The sequence below is a fragment of the Nanorana parkeri genome, unplaced genomic scaffold, assembly GCF_000935625.1.
Source record: "Nanorana parkeri isolate BGI_ZX_2015 unplaced genomic scaffold, ASM93562v1 scaffold418, whole genome shotgun sequence".
Classification (NCBI taxonomy): domain Eukaryota; kingdom Metazoa; phylum Chordata; class Amphibia; order Anura; family Dicroglossidae; genus Nanorana; species Nanorana parkeri.
In genome coordinates this window covers 1143056-1165408 of record NW_017306686.1, presented here as the reverse complement: position 1 = coordinate 1165408, position 22353 = coordinate 1143056, and the positions used below count along the sequence as shown (strand labels likewise).

Sequence of the window (22353 nt, the reverse complement as noted above, 5' to 3'; positions counted from 1 at the left end):
TTATGCAGATCGTTAAAAGGCTTTATGAGACAACAATGATTGGTTAAACCTAGAATTGCTTTTCCTTTATACTGGCTTTTTGAATTAGCTAACAAGATAATTAAAAGATTAGATAAACGTTTTAGTGCAGATTAACACTTTTGGTAGTTAAATAGAACCTTTAAGTGTCCGTCTGGTTTCTTGGTTCCCTAACACTGAGGAGAAAACCTGTACAGAGGGATCTGGTTCCAAATGAGGTCAGTCCCTCCAAATCAGGGACAGTTGGTGGCTATGATATGGCCCCCTGAGGATCTCCCTGCCTGTACCTGTCAACCTCTGCAGTGTAGTACCAACCCACCACTTGCCACTATCCAATGTGGCAGGCTGCCAGCAGTGATTGACAAACGGTGGGCAGCCATGCACAGTGGTTCCTTCCAGGGCTTCTGCTACCCCACACATAATACAGCCACCAGTGAACTACAACACCCTGGCTGCTGCACATTATTTTCTGTAGTCTAGCCCTCAAACCCTCTCAGTGGTTCAACTCTGCCATAATGATGTCTTTATACCTATCAGCATTAGCTCTTTATCTAACTTTTGCCATATTAAAGTATTTATTAGCTCACAAAGTGACAACACCCTATAGTGTCAGGATTGTATAATTTGTGCTGAAGAAGGTTCAGTGAATTTGAGCTAAAGAAGGTACAGATTGGCAGTGAATTTGAGTAAGTAAAAGTCTACACCCGAAAATATCCAGTGAGCTGTGAAAGTGTGACCCACGGATGAAGGTGCGACCACCTTTGCAGCTCATCCGTGGACTTAGGATTGACATGCCTGATTTAGATTGTGGTAATTTTATTGTAGAGCCATACTTACTTCCTTATACCCCACGCAGCTCCCTCCTCATGTATCACTTCCCCCTCCCTTTTAGATTGTCAGCCCTCAAGGGCAGGGCCCTACTTACCATCTCGTCTTGAATTGTACTGTGATTGTAATGTCTGCCCTATATTGTAAAGTGCTGTGCAAACTGTTGGAGCTATATAAATCCTGTATAATAATAATACCTTTTTCTAAGCCCCCGGTGCCAATGATTTACCAGCATCAATCCTGCCTTGGCACGCTGGTTTTGAAGCAAAGTCAACTCTAAAGGGATGTGAATCTGAAATGCAGTCTGAAATACTCGAACCATATCCTTGGTGCATCTATCAGCAGAACTAGCATGCGCCTAGTGTTTTCTGCTCTTAAACAGGGTGTTTACTTTCACATTTCTAAAATTGAGTACGGGTTTACTTTATTTCTGGTTGCCATAAGCTGGTACAGGCTTTCTGAAAATATTAGTCCCTCAGACAAATTTTCTTTGCCTTCTACCCATAATCCTTTTATCATGAAACAGAGTTCTGCTGATGGGCAGTCTGCAATGTGACAATTCTCTTATGATATAAGGAGAACTAGGTGTGGCCCTTTATCAAAGGGTGTGACTTGATATAAAAAGAACTAGGTGTGGACCTATAACAAAGGATGTGACATAACTGAGCCAATCACATGGTCATTATAACAGTGGTTATGCCCACTAGAGTTATTGTGCCCAATATAAGTCCCATAACTCATGTATTTTCTTCTCTTCATTCGCTTGCCTTTCCTCTCCTTATCTCATTTCCTTTGTCCTTTTTTATAAATCTTCTTTCCTCCAATTTTAAACATCTCCATGTTTGATGATCAGTAATGCAGCTTATTAGGGTCATCATGTAACCAATAATTCCCGTCATATTTCCTAATTATTGGCTAAACTTGCCAAGCTTGAGCTTCTGGTTCATGATCCGTAACTAGATCTATTTAAGCTATATATTTTTCCTAGGATGCATTAAACAGAAATAGATATTTGAGACCTACGCCTGGAAATAGATCTAATTCCTGGCACGATTAGGATCTAGCCCCACATTACCAATACAATATAGAAAATAAGGGAGAAGGAAAAAAGGAGAAAAAAAGGAATTGGTTTCTTACCTGGTTTTATTTTATTTTCAAGTCAAGCTTCCTGATTTAATTTAAAGATTGCAATTTGAAAATGAAATTTACAGTTTGTGTGTTGACAGCGATAAGAAATGGATTCAGCGGACATTAATTGAAATATCGGGCCATGTATCTAGTTGAGTTTAAATGGCAACAAAGTCATTTAAAGTAATGTTTTTCTTTCCCTGCAAATCATTGCTATAATCAATTGCTCCCAAGCAAACGAACAACAATGTTCTCTCCTACAGTACAGGAAGTTTAAATAATTGCTGTTCCTTGTGTCATGATGGAATGTGTTCTTGTGTGGCAATTAAAAACTCATTATGACTGTAAAGGTTTCAAAACGTGCTTTCCTAATGTACTAGTTAAGGAAACCTGTCAGGGTTTTTTTTTTCACTTTCAATACAGCCCTTGTTTTGAAGAATGGTTAATTTCCCCGTGTTGATGACGACAATTACTCACACAACTCCATATTAAGGAGCAATAAGCACAAAGAAACAACAGCCTTTTCAGTTGATACATTGATCATTTCTTGCTATGTTATTAAAACATTCTTCTTAATTTGTCTTATTCAAAACTAAATATGATTTTATTTTTTTGGAGGGGGGTGGTGGTCGTATGATGTGATCTTGTGATCTGCTAGTTGCCCTGAAAACAGTTCACAATTCTGTCCCTCGTCTTTTCTTCTCTTGATTTGCTTCACTTTCCTCTATGTATCTATTTTTTTCCTTCCCTTTTCTCTTTTCTTCAATTCCCTTCCCTTCTCCCTACATCTCTTTTCTCTGTGCTTCCCTTCTGTTCCCTTCCCTTCCTCTTCTCTTTCATCCCTTTTCTCTCCTTGTCTATTTTGTTTTTCCCTTTCCTTCTCTCTGATTAGTTTCCTTTCCCTTCTGATTATTCTTTTTTCTTGCGTTCCCTTTTCTTCCCCTTTCTCTTTCCTTTCTCGTTCATGCTTTTATCATATCTTCCCTTTTCTCTTTTCTTCTCAACTCTTCTTTTGTTTTCTTTTCTCGCATTCCCTTCTCTACCCCTCCCCTTTTCCTTCTTTTAAATAATCTTATCCGCCCCTCTATCCTCTTCCCTTTTTCCTTCTCTACCCTGCTCATTTGTTCGCTTTTCTTTTCACTAATTCCTTCCTCTCTTCTGTTCCATTTTCTTTCTTTCTACTTCTTTGACTTCTCTTCTCCTCTCTTCTCTTCTCTTCCATTTCCATTCTTTCGCTTTGTTGTCTTCACATCACTTCTCTCCTCTCGACTTTCATCCCATTCCCTTCTCTTTTTTTCCATTGTAGTCAATTCTAATTTTTTGTTTTAAGACCTCTCATATCCTTTTCTCTTTCTTTGGAGTTTCCTTCCTCAAGCTATTTAGCATTTCCCTTCCTTTTAAGGTACCAAAAATGTAACTCCTAAGTCCAGCAGATAATCAGGCCTAGTTTATCCTTTTCAACTCCTGTTCCACAACGATTTTCACTTCCACTGTTTGAGAAGGGACAGCCTGCCATCATATTTACCTGTATATCTTACCTCTTTCCTAACTCTCATTTATACTTCTTAATCCTCGGGATAATAAAATTGTCCCTTAAAATCCTAGAATGATCAGTTATGCAAGCTCGGTCTGACCATCTCACAATGTCTTCTAGCACAGTTTCAGCCCAAAATATCCACTTGTGTCTACCACAAGTATTCTTATTTAGGCTATGGGAGGAGGGAAATGGAGGCACCGAATGCTGCAGATTGTCCTGGGCTGATTTATCTGGAGGGGATTAATAGTAATTGTGCAAGGCTTTCTAACCGGACTGATGGTGTTCCAAGATCAGCATCCTCTGCACTAGTCACATGGACTAGAGACTCAGTGAGAGCGAAAATGGCCACATTGAGTAACTGTCATCTCATGCCTATGGGAACCCTTTAGCTCATATTGTCAGAGGCTTTATAACTGTAATTCTTCTGGGTAATTGAAGTCACCCATCACGACTACATTGCCCTCTCTCCCAGCTATTCCTCATGCAATTGAGTTATAGGCATAACATACAAATGGTTAGGCACCTACAATTAGGTTTTGATTAGAGGATTCTGGTAAGGCTTTGGGTCACAGTTAGAGAAGAGTGTTATGGTTAGTCCAATTAGAAAAACTTACTAGCGTATAATACATGCACACGCATTACTTCAAATCCCACATAATCCCACATAAAAAAAAATCTTTATTATAACTCTACGTTAAGATAGCCCAGTGTCTCCTGAAGATTTTCTCAGTAAACTAAAGAAAATTTGGACCAGCAGGACCACAGATAATTCCAGTACAGCTTTCAAAGCAGGAGTAAGGAATAAAAAGAGGTCATATTATAAATCTGCATGGATATAGTAAAAGAAACGTTAAGACATGCTAAAAGTCCTTTTATTCTTTAAAGCATATCAAAAGCTAAAAAGTTATTTTATTTTCACTTAGGATAGAGTAGGGGAGGGTATACACTGCCACATGTTTTTTGTCATTTATGTCCCTTCACTTCCTATCTTGAAGATTCAGCAGGAAGTGAGAAGGTATCTTTTGTGAGGAAAATCTCCTTTTAGATAATTGTCACAGAAACAAGTGTATTCATTTGAGGATTTCCCCTCTATTCCTGTTCTAGTGGCAACTCAAAATGTTCTGTTTATACTTACTTTTATTCCCAGTGACATTGGTGATCAGGGCAATTAAAGAGACAGCCCTCTCCCTAACGGGGTTAGAGACAGCGATAAAAACCTGAGAGTGGTTCTAATTCCTCATCACTCTTTCCAAAGCTTTAAAAAAATGTTGCTTTTATTTATACTTTAAGTCACAGTTCTGGACACAAAGTACATTAATAATGAAGACAGCATTATAAAGGAATATGTTCTTTTCAGCATATAGCACATTTCTGAAATTAAATCTTACCTCCCAATAGAAAAGTAAGGATATCCCTTTTAACACAGTGTATTTTCCACCTAAACTCCGGGGAGGAATTTGGAAGCAAAGCTTCTAAACTGCAGAAAACTTTTTTTAGTACAACAAAATGACTTTGCTTGTTGATCAAAACTGTGAAAACGTGTGTGAAGTTCTATTTTGATAATATACACACTGCCTGTCCAAAATTTTTTTTATTTAACTGGACCGCCTTTAGCTTGGATTACGGCATGCATTCATTGTGGGATTGTTTCAATAAGCTTATGTAATGTCACAACATTTATTTCCAGCTGGAATTGCATTCATTTTTCACCGAGATCTTGTAGTGATAATGGGAGAGTCGGAACACTGTGTAAAGTCTTCTCCAGCACATCCCAAAGATTCTCAATGGGGTTAAGGTCTGGACTCTGTGGTGGCCAATCCATGTGTAACAATGATGTTTCATGCTCCCTGAACCATTCTTCCACAATTAGAGCCCGATGAATCCTGGCACTGCCATTTTGAAATATGCCCAATGTGCCATCAGGGAAGAAAAAATCAATTGATAGAAAAACCTGATCATTCAGTATATGCAGGAAGGCAGCTAAATTAATTTTTTGGGCACATAACATTGCTGAACCTAGACCTCTTATCCAATGGAAGGCTCCGACCTAGCTAAATCCAGGTGGTGACTTTTTTTTTTTGGAAAGGAAGTATATATATATATTAACGGTGGTGGAACTGTTCGTGTAGCGGCCCACGTGGCAGAGGGGGGGCCCAGTCAGCATCAGGAAGAAAGGCTCTGCAGGGGCCTCCAAGTGTCAGCCCGTGGGACGGACCGGTACCATCCAGCCCACAGCTACATGGTCTGAATCTCAGATGCAAACTGCATAGCTGCTCCTTTCAGCTCCGCCACCCACTAGGTCCTTTCCGCTGGAGCTCTAACAGCTCTAAGCTCCAGCCCAAAGGCACCAAGGTCTGCACCAGACCTTACTAATCAACCACTGGATCACCAGGGAATGTGCAGGTGATGGGTTTTTTATATTTTATCTGTGAGGGACGGGGGAGGGGAGAGTGTGTGTGTGTAGGGATTCCTGTATCAGGAACTTGCGTTTTCCTGCAGCGGGAATCCCTAATCTGGCATTTACAAATGGCAGCCATATATGGTAATCATATCATTATATATGATATGATTACATATAGTTAGCAATCAATCACTATCCCTGGATGCGCGATCAATGCGTCCAAGGATAGTGATTTATTTCGAACTGCATGTAATCATATCATATATAATCATATGTGCTGTAGCCTGTGCACTGTGCCACAAGACTGTAGCAATGTGTTGTTCATTGAAAATTTTGCTATGGGGCCCTGTGATTTCTAGTTACGTCCCTGGATAGATCCATCAAAATAAAGGGTAAACTTCAGTAAGAACTTTGCTCTAACTTTGACTTTTCTTAAATGGTTACCTGATACTTTCTGCATTAAACTTTGGGGCCCACCTGTTAACAGTCCTTATGCTTGGAGAGGTAAGGTGTACCTACCCTCCACATGGAAACAGTACTAAACAGACAATTCCAGTTCAATCTACAATAAAGTGCATGAAAAAATTAAACATCTAGCTAAATTTTATTTTCTGCATTTATTTAGATGTAAACCTTACTGAATGCCATTTAGTTTGCTAAGATGCCGTGTACCGAAAAACAACTGCCATATTTATTTATTTATTCATTTATATTTGGTAAAATACTTGATTTCACATTTTCAGACAGACAACGTCTTCAAGTGCACCGGCGTAAATGGAGATTCATAGAAGGCTATCATTTCCCACCTCCTATAACCCTTGTGGTGTGAGGTTTCAGAGCTTTATATAAAACACAGAGGAAGGGGAATTTGCCTTGTGTAGGAAAGTTCATGGGGAGCTGTTACATCTCTTGCTTTGATCACAAGGAAATGACTTTTCCGCACATTTTGTTCTCCTGGTTTTAATTGCACACAATAACTTGTTACTTTATACACACGTCAGGAACTGAACTCTGGAAGCAGAGGGCAATGAACTAATCGCCAGTATTGCATGTACGTTCTCTATAGCTGATCTCTTCTCCATTAGTGACTTACAAATGCCTTGTTCTGCACTGTGTCTCTGTGTGGAGGCTGCCATCTTGGTAGAGGGAGGGCTTTGCTTCCCCATGTAAAAGCATCCAGCAAGGAGAACAGTGAGCATCACAGTAGTACAAATTCAATGAGACTAGCAATCAGAGGCAGCAGAGCGTTGGATATCACACTGTAGATCAGGGGTTGGGCACCTCTGGTCCTCCCTCCAGCTGTTGTAGAACTTCAAGTCCCATGAGGCATCGCAAGACTGACAGTTACAGGCATGACTCCCAAAGGCAAAGGCATGTTGGGATTTGTAGTTAAAGAACACCTGGGGGGCTGAAGTTTCCCACCCCTGCTGTAGATATGCAAGATACACATAGTGTGTGATAGAAGCTACACCAAGTCATACAGAGTCGGCCTCATTTCTTGGCTGGATGACATCCAGCCTTAGCTATCTCTTTCCTCCCCAGCCTGATGGTTCCTGGCCCACCCTTTTCATTAATTGGGATCAGCTTTCTTGGTCATGGGGGTTCAACAAAATGAGGGGAATTACTTAGGGCAGCCTGTATGCAAAGCTGGCCTGCCTAAGAAAACTTTTTTTTTTTAAATAATGAACACAGATTAAACAAATATACATTGACCAGCAAAATATTTATTTACATGTTTGGAAAACTGTAAGTTTTAGGCTAACAGCTCCAACTCTCTCAGCTTCCTCGAAACTTCCTGTCCAGTACAAGATGACAAGGGACAGAGCAATCTCCATCAGCCATCCATCTACTAGCTTGGAGAAGGGATCTGGGAACAAAGATCAGGGAAGTACCTTGCCTTGCTGTGTCTGTGTGTTTGTAGAGACACACGCAGCTTACTAGCACACACACAAGGGTGGCTCCATAGGACCCTGCAAGGGAAAGGAGCCACCCTAAGACAGGATATCAGGACCAGTGCTCAGGGGCAGGGCCGGATTTACTCTCTCTCAGATGCCCCAAGGCCAGGTTCCTCAATGCACCCCCCTACCCACCAAACCCCTCCCATGGAGAATAGCAGATCTGCAGACGTCGCCAAGATCACTTGTACAAAACAAGAGGCGACTTCCCCGCTGTACAATTAGCTCTACTTGCGCAAAGCAGGGCTGAATGTAGAAAACAACTACCTGCCCGGCTCCCGGAACTGCATGTCCCGGGCATCGGGAGATAGGAATTCCACACGCCTGCTGCCCCTCTACCCCTGCTGCCCTGAGGCCGGGCCTTGGTTGGCTTTGTGGAAAATCCGGCCCTGCTCAGTCGAACAGCTGATTCTGCAGGAAACTAAAACTTTTAAACATCAAGGAGATGCATCCATTGTAAGTGATTTAATCAGCACGTCAAATAGCTCAAAAACTTTTTGTCATTAATATCACTTCAAGCATGGTTGACATGTTTGCTGGAAAAAAGTAGCAAACCTCTGACTTCTTTTTTGTATTGATTGGAGTATTCCTTTAAGATTTCCGAAACCATAATTAAATTTTTAGGAGGGGGGGGGGTTCTCTTCCTATAGTTAATATTCGGATTACACGCTATATATTGAAGAACGGAAGCTCGGCATTCCTCGTCTTTTTAATTCTTCTGTAGAATAACAGTGGGAAGTTTTACCCTCCTGACTAAGAACTAACACACGTTTTCTGTAAATATCTCATTAATTATTCATACCTTCCTCCCATTGTGATTTTTAAGCTAACTCGTTCGGCTCAGACAAAATCCCATAAAACAGCGCGTTCGATAATAAATACTCCGGCGGACAGACCTGCCATTCAATAAATCACGGCAACTCCAGATATTAAAACTCCATATCTATTTTAAAAATAATGGATGATTCTTTTTAGGGCAAATTAATTTTTATGTTTGAGGAAGTGGAGTTCTTTGTTCAAAGTTTCTCTAGTGACGGATTGTGGCGATAAGAAAGATCTTCCAAAAGCTTTCTTATTAGTTAAGTTGTAATGGAAACCGGTGACCCTATCATATGTATACTGGATGACCAAATCTTAAAGCATATCTAAACCCAAACACAGAAATGTAATATATTGCAGCTGACCAGTCTTTAGATATGGTGGCTGCGGTAGTTTTCTTTTTGCAGTTTTTTTTCTTTATTTTCACCTGGTGATCTCGCAGATAGTATACTTCCTGTCTTACGCTCACTCCTATCTATGGAGGAAGCCATGGTTGTCACCCAGGCTGCTCTCCTGATTTGGACTTCAAACATGCCTTCCTCTCTTCATCTCTTCATCTCCATTACATGAGGCGAGGGAAATTAATACATTACAGAGGATAGCTTGGAAGGAAGATAATACTGTTTGTGCTTTCAGTTCATTTCACAGGAAGTGACACTATTATGGCAAGACCTGATCGTTTAAAGTAGTATTAAACTGTCAAACTTTTTTTGATGATAAGTTCAGATCACACAAGTGTAAATTGCCTGGCCAAACAAAGCCACTACCTGGTAGGTCGGAGCCTTCCTTTGAATAATAGGCTTTTCCATCAATGGATTTCTTCTTCCCTGATGGCACATTGGGCATATTCCAAGATGACATTGCCAAGATTCATCGGGCTCATATTGTGAAAGAGTGGTTGCCACCAGAGTCCAGGCCTTAACCCCATTGAGAATCTTTGGGATGTGCTGGAGAAGACTTTACACAGTGCTCAGACTCTCCCATTACCACTACAAGATCTCGGTAAAAAAGTTCCAGATGGAAATATATGTTGTGACATTGCATAAGCTTATTGAAATGATCCCAAGGTGAATGCGTCCCATAGTCAAAACTAACAGTGGTCCAATGAAATATTAGAGTGTGTGACTTTTTTGGGCCAGACAGTGCCCAGCAAAGTAGGGCTTAAAATTTTTGCCTAAGTACTTATAGTCAATATGTTTCCCAACAGCTCCAACTCTTAGTACAGCTTCCCCGAACTTCCTGTCCAGTACAAGATCACAAGAGAGAACAAGAGGGCAGTCATTTTGGTTTCACCTCCTCTAAAAAGTCGGGCACTCGGTCATGGACCGAAAGCCCTACATTGTCAGGAGAGAGGAGGGGACCCAGCGGCATACCTCATCACGCCGGGTGAACATCCCCTCCTCTCTCTGATGGCCGCCAGCAGTTGTCAATCAGATGGCCGCGCGTGCGCAATGACATCATCACACATGCGTGAGGTGATGTCACGTGCACATGCAATGACGACACGGTGGGTTGTCACCCGGTCTAGAGACCGTGTGACACCCGGCCTCGGGACACCCCTGCCAGAGGTTCTCCAGTAGACATGTGCACTGCCAAAAATTTAGTTTTGTTTCGTTTTAAATTCGGATTTGTGTTATTTCGTTTTTCGGGATTCGGGTGTGAAAGTCAATTCGGATTCGGAAATTTGGATTCGGACGAAATTCGGTAGCGGTAGTTCGTTCGAACGTTCGTTTCATTTTCGTTTCTTATTCGTTTCGTTCATTCGTTCGTTCGTTTGCAGCAAAAGTGACTTTTGAGAGGGAAAATGTTTTTCTTCAACGAACGAAACAAATACGAAACGAACGTTCGAACGAACTACCGCTACCGAATTTCGGAAACGGAAATTCGGATTTGTTTGCATTCGTTATATCTGTAATTCGGAATTCGGATACATCCGAATTTCCGAATTTCCGAATCGCACATGTCTATTCTCCAGCCGTTGTCTGTCTTCTAGCTTAGAGAAGGGAGGAGAGGGGAACAGGGAACAGGGAACAGGGGAGCATCTTGCCTTGCTGAGCCTGTGTTTGTGGAGACACACACAGCTTACTAGCACAGACAAGGGTGGATCCATAGGGCCCTGCAAGGAAAAGGAGACACCCTAAAACAAGGATATCAGGGCCAGTGCCCAGGGAACTGATGCAGCAAGAAACTAAATGCAGCAAGTTACGGTTTACATCTACTTTAATAGCAGAGCTGCAGCAAGAAACTAAAACTATTCAACATCAAGGAGTAGCATCCATTGTAATTGATTTTATCCGCATTTGAAATAGTTTAAAATCATTTGACATTAATATCACTTTACATTTGTGTTGTACTTATATATTTAGCATATGTGTTCTCAGCAGTCACAATTGCTGCCAAATGAGACTACTCCATGTTTCAACTGTATATTGAGTGGTCTAGCATGGGTTGCACTTTAAATATTTCCCTCTTGCTGGTTAGCATGCCAATGTTCCCCTTCCTCCTCTCAGTGGTTAATCTGCAAATCAGTCTGTAAACAGTTTTAACTCAGAGGACGTCAATTAGATTTGACTCCTTCTCACACTTTATAAATCACTGCCAAAATGTTGTTTGCTTGTATAATCAGATTGTAGTTTATGAGGTGTCAGATTTGCAGTAATTAATTTACTTGTTGGAGTAACAGAGGGAAACCTTCTTTAAAGGAGGGAAATTATGGTTTATGTGTTCATTATGTCAGATCAAGAGAACTGGGGAAACTGGCCGTGCAGTCGGAGGCTTGGTTTCCTCATAATTTATAGGATTGCTCATCAACCCATGCAAGGAAATAGGCTCATGCACCATGATCAACAACAAGCTTTACCATCAGGAGAACACAGAAAAGGATCAATTCACAAAGACAACACACCAGGATAAAGATACTTATGTGCAAAAAAAGTGCCAGTTATTTTCATTTGATTCCAATGAGATTTGAAAATGATAGTCACATGACTAAAATAAAGATACTTATTCTTGAGATAAAGCTTTGTGAATCGAGCCTAGAGCCCCTTATCAAAGGTTTGGATGGTGAGTGATATTTGGGTGCTGGCTGCCCACCATTTTTGATCTCCCGCATCAACCAACTCCATTCAGAGCTCTGCTATTAAAGTAGATGTAAACCGTAACTGAATGACAGTTGGTTCACATAAGAACTGTGTTATAAATAGTTAAAAAGAAAACACTTGTTTTTTGTTTTCATCCTTACATCTCAGTGTTGTTGGCCTCCTGCAGGCTCTTTGCAGCTTCTACTGTCTACAGGCACTCCTGCAATGGCGGCATGGCATTTTGCGGGATGGGTTTTCTTATGGTGACAACAGTGGACAATGCCTGTGTAATTTTAAAATGGTTTCTTCCATCGGAAGCTCATGCGACAAGAGCACAATTGGGAGACGGGGCACGCCTGAAGGACCTTTATGGCATGATCACCAGGTTTTATTTTAATGAAAGCTGCAAATTTAAAAAATATTCAAAATGAATTGAGAATACATTCACATGTACTTTAGAGGAGAACTCCAGGCAAACCAAACAAAGCCCCTTGCAGTGGGGCTATGCCCGTACTGCATTGGCTTAGTGCTTGTTTTGCCTAGGGGACACTATTAAAGTCATTTTACTTAAGTGATCCTTGGTTCGCTGACTCCCTCTAGGCTGCTAGACCAGTCCTCACAGCCTCTTCTCTGATGTCATCATGTGTAAGGCAGGCCCATTGACCATAACCGGAGCAGAAGGGGAGTGAGGTGACCGCGGGACCAACCTTTATTTGAGCCCCTTCACAAAAAAAGCACTTAACCATTGCATTACCCCAAGTGCCTCATAAAAGCGGACCTTGGATCTAAAATGAAAAGTTAACATTTAAAGTCCTCCCCACTACCACTTTCTAGATAGCAGAATAAACACATTTAAAAAAACTATGGTATGGTATGGTGTGTATATATATATATATGATTAGATAATATTCAGTACTTTGGCTTTGGCTTGTACTTCAGGCTTTGGCTTGTGGCGCTGTGGTGAGGGTGACGTCATCCTTCTTCTGCTGATATCAGATGAGAATATGCTCCCAGCACTGTGCTGCAGTGTCTTCTTGCAAGACTTGCAGAACTCATCATACCCAGGCAGGAGAATGATGTCACCTTCTGCACCACAGAATCCATAGGAAAGGTAAGTATCATTTTTTTTCGCCCATGGGGTTTTTTTTAAAAGGAGAACTATGGGGTTAAGGCTTTTCCACATAGATCTCCTTAGGGTAACGGGAGGACACAAACTAGCATCCTCCCGTCACTCTAGGCTCAGTATACAGCGAGCTGTAGCTCGCGGTATACTGAGACGCCGCAGTATACCGTGAGCTGCTGCTCGCGGTATACTAAGATGCCGCAGCTGAAGCGGATCCCGACAATTATGTCTGGATCCGCCCAGCTGCGTGACTGACAGCTGGCTCTGCCTATCTAGAGGCAGAGCCAGCTTTACCCACCCCTCCCCCGTCCATTCCGCCAGTCAGCGCTGGCGGATCGGAGTGGGGAGGGGGGAATCCAGCCCCTCCCCTGTCACGGCAGAGAGCCGTGACAGGATCGAGAGGTGAGCAAATGCCAGTATGTGTTCGCTCACCTCCCGATCTACTGAGCCGACCTGTGATAGTCATTGTCACAGGTCGGCTAGAACTATGAGGTGAGTGAAAAGCACTCACCTCATAGTTCTCCTTTAACGCTTCTAATGACTTTTAACAAAAGGTGGGCACTTAAAATGGGAACCTTGCATGGACCTTGCTTTAGATACTATTTAAAATAAAACATTACTTAACATGCCTACCTGCTGAGAAGTAGTCTTTTGTCCAAGCTTTATTGATCATAAACAAGGTAACCATGTAGTCCCTCTGAACCTGTGGTTAAATCATCTTTTCTCAGTAGCTTGCGGGAGGTTCAGTCTTTCATCTAAGCTCTGCTGTGGTGCACCAGTCCACCTCACTACCTTCTCCTGCTTGAGATGCAGAAGAGGAATTCTCGAACACACCCAGTGTAGGCTCTTTGCTCTCTCTCACATGCAGAAAGCTGAATGCCTTATTGCTTTGGAAATTTAAATGTGGCTGCTGATAAATAAAGCAGCACGAAAGAGGGTATTATACAGCATTGGCTTTAAAATGTACACTTCCAGTGACCCTGTCAGGTAATCTCTGGGTTATGCCGCAGAGACTAACATATACTGAGTGAATTTTTCTATTTTGGCAGTTTTTCCTGGATAGCATAGGTTTCCATGTTGACTGGGGTTGCGAGGAAGTATGGAGGCTGCCATTGCTAAGCTGTCATTTTGAAGATACTAGTAATTTGTCTGTCATGCTAATCCAGTTCAGAAACTGCAGCCTTCACACTTCTCTCACTACATGTTTCCTTTAAATACTCAGAAGCTGAGATTAAAATTTGATTTAAATGAGCCATTTCTGGCCTTCCAGTGCAAGGTGGTTACATGGTATTGGTCCTGACACATAACTGCTAATTCACCACAAACAAGGAAACCATGTAGTCCATCTGTAGCTGTGGTTAAATCACCTCTGCTCAGCAGCTTGTGGGAGGGATTACAGATTTGTACATCCCCATGAGAACCAGGCTGGGGAGGCATGTACCCTCATGGGCCGGTCCTAAGAAGATAGGTTGGGCTGGTGGCCCTATGTTGAGATATTCCTCCAGTCAGACCAGAGCTAGTAACACATGGGGGACATTAAATCACTGCCCGTTCACGCCCGCAATCAAAGCATCTCTAGAGGGAAATCTTCCCATGCCGACTTCCATTGTGGCTCTCAAATGTTATGTGGCCAAATGCCAAAAACTGCAAACGAAGCCAGCTCTGAAAAATGTCAATCTGTACCAATCACAAAAGGGTCACCTTGTTGTATTGCCCCTCAGGCCAAAGGTTCCCAGGCATCTTCCATCCATAATGGACTTTATTTTACAGCCCTCAAGTTATAACTCTACCATTTCTCTAGCAATAAAATCATATGTAATATGTTCATTTTTCTACTAGACAACATCAGGAAACAATAACCTGTAAACTATATTATTAGCTATTGTAATTTGCCTTTTGCTTATGTGAGTTTTTAATTAAACTATAATTAGTTACTCTTAATTAGTAATGTCACTTCAGCAATCAGGAATAAATGAGAAAGTTGCTAGAATGCATACATTACTTCCTTGTCATAGAATGATAAGTCATCTAGTTTCTTTGTACCCAATGACAATACAAAACAACCCGGCGACATATCGGATACATCGCATGCCATGTATCTGTGCGAAACACGTCAGCGTGTTCATTATTAATGAGATACTTGTTCCCATTATATGTTTGTTGTTTGGCTCACAATTAAACTTAATTAAAGCAAATATTGCATCTCATTAAAAGCTGCAATTAAAAACAAATCAACAAAGCCTATTTAAAACTAAAAGCAAAAAGGTAACATATTGCAGCATACCATTCCTTAGATGTGATGGCTGCATTGGTTTTCTTATTTCAGGCAGGTATAGAAAACACATGTTCAGCCAGAAATTCAATGTCTGTGTCCCTTCCCGGGAGGCTTAAAAAGCACAAATGTGTTATTTGCAGAACTGTTAAGTGCAAATGAAGGAAAAAATCCCTGAAATAAAGAAAACTAACTAAAGCACCCATCACATCTAAGGACTGGTAAACTGCAATTTATTTATTTCATAATCAAAATTAAACTGTCCTCTCCAGATCTCCTGCCCTCCAGGACTTGTCCAGACCCTCTCCCATCCTCCGGAATGTCCTACCCCAATCTGTCTAGCTATCTCCTCCTTGCCTGTTGGACAATCCTAATCCTAACCCTAATCCTAAATCACATACTCTAATATTTCATTGTACTTCCTTTAGCGTTGATTACGGCAGACAGACAGCTTTTGGAGGCTCTGTTGTTCTCTCTTGTGATCTTGTACTGGACATGAAGTTTGGATAAACTGTGCTGAGAGTTGGAGCTGTTTGGAAACATAATGACAATATGTACTTGGGCAAACATTTAAAGAAATACTTTGCTGGGCACTGTCTGGCCAAAAAAAGTCACACACTCTAATATTTCATTGCAGCGCCTTTATCATTGATCACGGCACATAATCCTCATGGCATGGTTTCAATAATCTTATGCAATGTCACAACATTTATTTCCATTCAGAGTTGCATTGAATTTTTACCAAGATTTTGTAGTGATGATGGGAGAGTCAGACCACTGCGTACATTCTTCTCCAGCACATCCCATAGATTCTCAATGGAGTTAAGGTCTGGACTCTGTGGTGGCCAATCCATGTGTGACAATGATGTCTCATGCTCCCTGAACCATTCTTTCACAATTTCAGCCCGATGAATCCTGGCATTGTCATCTTGGAATATGCCCAATGTGCCATAAGGGAAGAAAAGAAGATCCATTGATAAAAAAAACCTGGTCATTCAGTATAATTAGGTTTGCAGCTGACCTCATTTTTTGGGCATATAACGTTGCTAAAACCTCCAATGGAAGGATCTAACCAATTTGCTTAGCTAAATCCAGGTGGTGACTTTTTTTTTGGACAGGAAGTATATATATATATATTTTTTTTTTATATATAGGTATATATTTATACTTTGTATCTATATATACATGCATACATGCATACACACACATCCACAGTGTACACAGTGTATTAAGTATTTAAAGTGATAGCACACAATGCAGTACAGACACAAACCCCCCAAAACATAAATAGGCTAAACTGTCCTAATTACACCCAACAAACTCTCTAAATGTCATACACATTTTTCTCTATTCAGGCCAATAAGTGAAACTAAGGGTTTACTGTTCAGCAGTAATGTTAGTGAATGTCCCATGTGGATACAAGCAGATCTTTCTGAATGAAAACATTATATTGCCGCTTGACAATCCCAACAAAGCTGATGTTACTTTTTTTTTTTTTTACAATTAAAATAAAACGACTAACTAAAGCTCAACAGAAGAGTCATTTGTATAGAAATTGTGTTTGCGTTGCACACTTTGTGGGGTAATTGATAAAATCAGCCTTGTCCGGTTCATTTGAAAAACGACGCTGCCCAACCAAATGTAATACAGAAAAGAAAATAGTTGACTGGGCAATTGTTTCGGTGACTGGGTCCAGCCTAGCAAAGGTGACTGACCAGAAAGTTATAATGCGTGCAGTAAAATAGACATTTTCTGCTGCTTCAGCTTTTTCTTTAATGTATCTTGATGGTTGTTTTATCATAAGGAAAGCTGACTTTTTTTTTTCAGTGTGTTGCACAGAAGGATGTGAACACCATCTACTGCTGTCAATTAAAGGCACACCGCTGCCAAAATGCTTTCCTCCACCCTCAACTGCTAATCTGGATAGTGCAGAGGATACGAAATGTGATGAAATTAGGGCTGTTGCTGATTAAAATTTTCGTGTTCGATTAATCGAAATTATTTTTACATTTGATTAATTTCGATTAATTATAACGCACATACAGATCCAACTACATTGGCCTATACACATACAGCACAGCAATGAAGTAATAAAATGAACTAGGATCACACAAATCCAGCACGTTATTAATCTCACGTGCCCCACTCAATATGGCCGCCGCTTGAGTGGGGCAACTCAGAATAATAACGTGCTAGATTAGTGCGATCCTAGTTCATTTTATTACTTCATTGCTGTGCTGTATGTGTATAGGCCAATGCCTTGGCTGGCGCTCATGCAGAAAGATTCAAAAAAAATGTAATCGATCAAAAAGATTAACGATTAATCGAGAAATTAATCGTTAATTTGCACAGCCCTAGATGAAATATTTACCTTTATGCCTAAAAAGTCACGCAGGGCTATAAACAGATGCTTTTAGAATGGTTTTACGGAGGTAGTGTGTGAGTTACCACAATACACAGGCGTTACCTGTGCCAGCGGGATGTGGTGCCTTTCATTCCTAATGGCACTTCAATGCATTTTACTAACACACCTATGTTCCATGCACCACAATGCATGGTAAAATTACATCATCTCATGGTGCATTGACTTCAATTCAAATGAATGAGCTGTCTTAACGCAATGCAGGCTGACGTACAGAGTGCGAACCGTTTAGGGCACCACGACAGTGTGAACCCATCCTTAAAGGAATACGTTTGCCTATAGTGTTAACAGGGATTGATGGCCTGGGAATTATTGCTCTAACTCTGATGTTCGCAGTGATATGTAACATGTGTGGTGCAATCATCGTTTCTGTGCGAAGGCACACCCACGAGTGTTTGCATTTGTATATGTATGTACTGGGGGGCGGGAGACGTTGATTATTTTATTTTTATGGGGCTTACAAGCCCCCTATGTGAAAGCAAAGAGGATGCGGCAGGGCCTCTTTATGGAGACATCAGGGGTCTAATAGATCCCTAATGTTACCTATAGAGCCACCTATGGAGCAGCCTGAGAAATAAGTCTAAAACCGGAAGCCATTAGAAGTGTGCTGATCTACCTCCAATTGAAGTGCACAGACCCACTGTGCCGGTTCTGGGCCTGCACAGGGGACAGCGGAGCCTGAGATAGCCTGCAGTGGAGGGTGGGGGGGGGAACACACACTCCCCAGCTTCATATAAGCTAACAGGTGCCTCTAGCAGCCCAAACCCTTGTATGTGACAGCCAGGTGCTAGCTCTAAAAAATGATAAGAACCGCTTTAGGTTACCGCTGTTTATACATGTATTGCAGCCCTGAAGAAGTTAATTTGGTTAGTTGGAAAACGTTCCCATTTCAATCTGCAGATGCAACAATTTTTAAAATTTGTTAAAAGAGGTAAAATCGCACAGAATGAGTTTTGGTTGTGGTGAGATGCGCTCTATGCCTTGTTCATTTTACAGGGATGTAGACACTGCAGCTTTTCTCATTACAGCACTGAGATCACAATAAGTTGACATGGTAAAACCAACATCAACAGTAAGATAGAACTTTGATGGTTTTCCTGGTTTGAACCAAATACATTGACAATGGTAACTGATCAAAAATGTGATCAACTTAACAAAATACCCCAGAGTTGGGCAATAAGGAAGTATGGGAACTGCAATGACTGTAGTTACAAAGTTGGGATTTCAGGAAGTATGAGAACTGCAATGGTTGTAGTCACAGAGTTGGAATTTAAGGAGGATGAAAACAGCAATGGCTGTAGTCACAGAGTTGGGGTTTAAGGAAGTATTGAAAATACAATGGCTTTAATCACAAAGTTGGTATTTCAGGAAGTATGGAAACTGCAGTGGCAGTAGCCACAGAGTTGGGATTTTAAGGAAGTATGGAAACTTCAATGGTTTTAGTTCTTTCTATGGCAATGACTTGGAACAGTTATGGCTTTGCTCTTTCTAATCAGCATAATTGTCCTGCATCAGTGGTGTGGAAAGTTTTGACACCAAAAGACAGCCAGTCAACTAGGTTTTCTAGTGGAAGGGCAGTTACCAAGAGAGAGAACGGGGTGAAATATATCTGCAAGCACAGTAAAACAAAACCTTTTAAATTATTTTATCCAATTTGTCTCCTGTTGCTTCTTTTTTTCCTTGTGGATACAGCACTGTCTATTTTCATTTACCGTTCTGTTATTTTAACGATTATTTTGTTAGAAATAGCAATATGAAATGATGACTCCTCTCTGACTGCAGAGAAATGTACATTACAGTCACCAAAGCAATAAAATTCCATTTCATGTCAAGAATTAATTTACGGATATTCCCAATGTACGGAAATTAGTGGGCATATGGTGACAGCAAAACTGACATATGGCCATTGTTATTTAGTTTTATTGCATTAAAATAATATAATTTAAAAGTTATTGGTGCATGTGAGCAAAACATATGTGCTGCAATTAGCGGCAGCGCTCGTTAGAGGACTTTTGTATATGTTTGTCATGACTTTCTTATGTCTGCAGAGAACTCGACTTCCTGCTAATTTTACTTTTGGCTCAATTGGAGCTGATTGCCATTCATGGGGAAATGATTATAAAAGTGTGATATCTTTAATATGTTGTGTGCTTTCTTCATAGCTTGTTTCATTTATTTCAACCACTTTCTAATCTCCATTGAATGTTCAGTTAAAGTGTATGTCAGAGCAAAAATAAAATAATATTCAATAGATGCCCACCCCAGGGATCACAACCTGAAAAAAGTATTCAGGGGGAGGAGTGCAACCCCCCCCCCCCCCCTTGAAATGATGGCAGATAGCAAAGAAGCTATTGCTTCTATTGCTGTCTGCTGTTTTTTTTTAGTATTCTGACAGCTGCTGAGCTCAGAATAAAAAAAAAAAAGCATAGGAATGAATAGCTGGATTGCTATTGGCTATTTACATTTGCAATAGTCAATAGCAAGCTGCCTATTGCACCCACCCTCCTGCTGCTGTCAATCAGCAGAGCAAGGACCTGATGGAGAACTTCAGGTCCAACTCTGCTGATTGACAGCAGCAGTGGGTGGGTGCAATAGCTAGTCTGCTATTGGCTATTGCAAATTCAAATAGCCAATAGCAATCTAGCTATTTATTTCTATGCTGTCTTTTTTTCTTCACTCTGACGGCCGCCCCGATATCAGAGTACAAAAAAAACATACAGCGGTGAAAGTTTGTCTCTGCTAGATCGAGCAGAGTAAACCTTTCCGGGAGAAATTGTTTCTCTCCTGGGCTGACGGAATCCGCTAATAGAGGGAGACTCCCGGAGCGTCCGGGAGAGTCGGGATCTCTGACACCCCTTTAAAAATGCTGCAAGTACAAAAAAGAAAAGTCTGATATGCCAGAAATCATGTGACCTCCTAACTTCCTGTTTGGACTGGCAACACAATGCCTTTGCTATACTGAAATCGTAGGCAGCTTTGTCATCCTTGCCTAAGATAGAACTCCCTTAATAGACTATAGAACCTCCAGTCCTTGCCCCTTTCTGTCCCTCTCCACATGAATACTCAAGGCAGCAAAACAATACTTCTTTCTTGAGTCCCAAGAGCCCACCCCTCACAATGTTTGTAAGAAAAAGGTTATTGGAAGATGTAGTTCTGGGGTCATTTAGACCCCCGTGCTGAGAAGCTGTCTCTTTAAGAATTTTACAAGCCTGGTGATGATGTCACAGGGAGTGACAAAAGCTAATTTTCACTACAGGAACAATATAAATGAAAGTAAAAATGCTGGGATCAAAAAAGACACGTTCCTTGTTAGGGTTTACATACACTTTAAAGGAGGAGTATGAGGTGAGTGATTTCCACGCATCCTCATAGTTAGAGCCGACCTGTGACAAAGAAGCTGTCACAGGTCGGCTCTATCGATCGGGAGTGTGCAGAAACATGCCGCCGATCTGCTCACTTCCCGATCATCTTCTGTCCTTAAGCCCAACTTCAGCCAAACTTTGAAGAAAGATTTCCCGGCATTTCATTTGGTGATCCTACATGGCCTGTGTAGATGCAAATAGCGCTCAACGGAATATTTCTTTAACTTGCACAAAATATTATTTTGCAGATGACAACGAATGCCAAAACGCCACCTACATCTGCGGAGACAACGCCAACTGCACGAACACCAATGGAAGCTATTACTGCTTGTGTGTCCCGGGCTATGTTTCAAGCGGCCTTGAGAGATTTATGACCAACGATGGGACGTACTGCCAGGGTAAGTGGCTTTGCATGGCTCATAATTTACCTGCACGCTTGTCCTCTCTAATCCATATTCCAGCCAATCAATTATTCATCTGAGTTATTATGATTATTAATATTGTCTGTTCCGGTTTTATGTTTGCACTCCGGGAACAAATAGACGCAGGGGATCTATTACTCAAACTGTGCAATCCCTGTTATGGCGTTAACCACCATTCTCCTTTAACTATAAAAAAACACCTAAATGCAGCAAACACCAAAATCCATGGTCACATGATGTTTAGGTCCCCTGCGCCCAGAAACAGCACCAGCGAGGAACACAGACAGCGGACGGAGGTGAGTATAAAATGCTTCAGAAGGTTAGTAAAAAGTTGAATGACTGTGAGGGGGTAGTGGGGTGGGATAGGAGGTGGGTTACATTTTGGCTAGAGATTGGCTTTAAAGCCGTACTCAGGCCAAAGGGCTAATTGTACAGATCAAATGCAGATAAAGGAGCTGTTTTACGTGCTGACGGATCTGTAATACTGATAAGCTAGTTTTGTGATCCAGGAACCCCTGCCAGACAGCAGAGCCTGGTCCTGCACCTCCAATGAAACATCAGCACACCTTGGCTGAGAACACACCCACTGGCTGCTGATTGGGCAATGGTGGAACATCCATATAGTGATAAGTCAATGATCTGTTCTCTCTTCCTGTCAGCAGGTTTACTTTTAGCACATGTGCACTGCAGCAGATCCTCATTCACTCGTAGTGCTACCAACCTTCTTCTAGTCTGGTGCTGCTATACAGGGGATTGTGAACACTGATATTGAAACAAATTTTAAAGCTGAGCTCCAGGCACAAAAAATGTCATTTAAATGCATTCCTCAATAGCCACAATGAATATATAGCTACTCTGTGTGCACCAAATGCCTTCAAACTAAGATATTACCTTGTGAAAGTAGCAGCCACATTATCACTGTGCTGTACATGGCCTGTTCAGAGAGCAAAGCTAAGGGAGGGCTCCACCTACTACAAGGCTGCCTG

The 22353-nt window shown here is 41.3% G+C and overlaps 1 protein-coding gene across 1 annotated transcript in view; it reads left to right on the top strand.

Annotated features, from left to right (window-relative positions):
* Positions 1-22353, top strand: part of ADGRL4 (adhesion G protein-coupled receptor L4) — a 129530-nt gene that overhangs the window by 29247 nt on the left and 77930 nt on the right. Inside the window, exon 3 of the mRNA XM_018559869.1 lies at positions 21194-21343. Coding sequence (XP_018415371.1) covers positions 21194-21343 — 150 coding nt within the window. The remainder of the gene's footprint in view (positions 1-21193; positions 21344-22353) is intronic.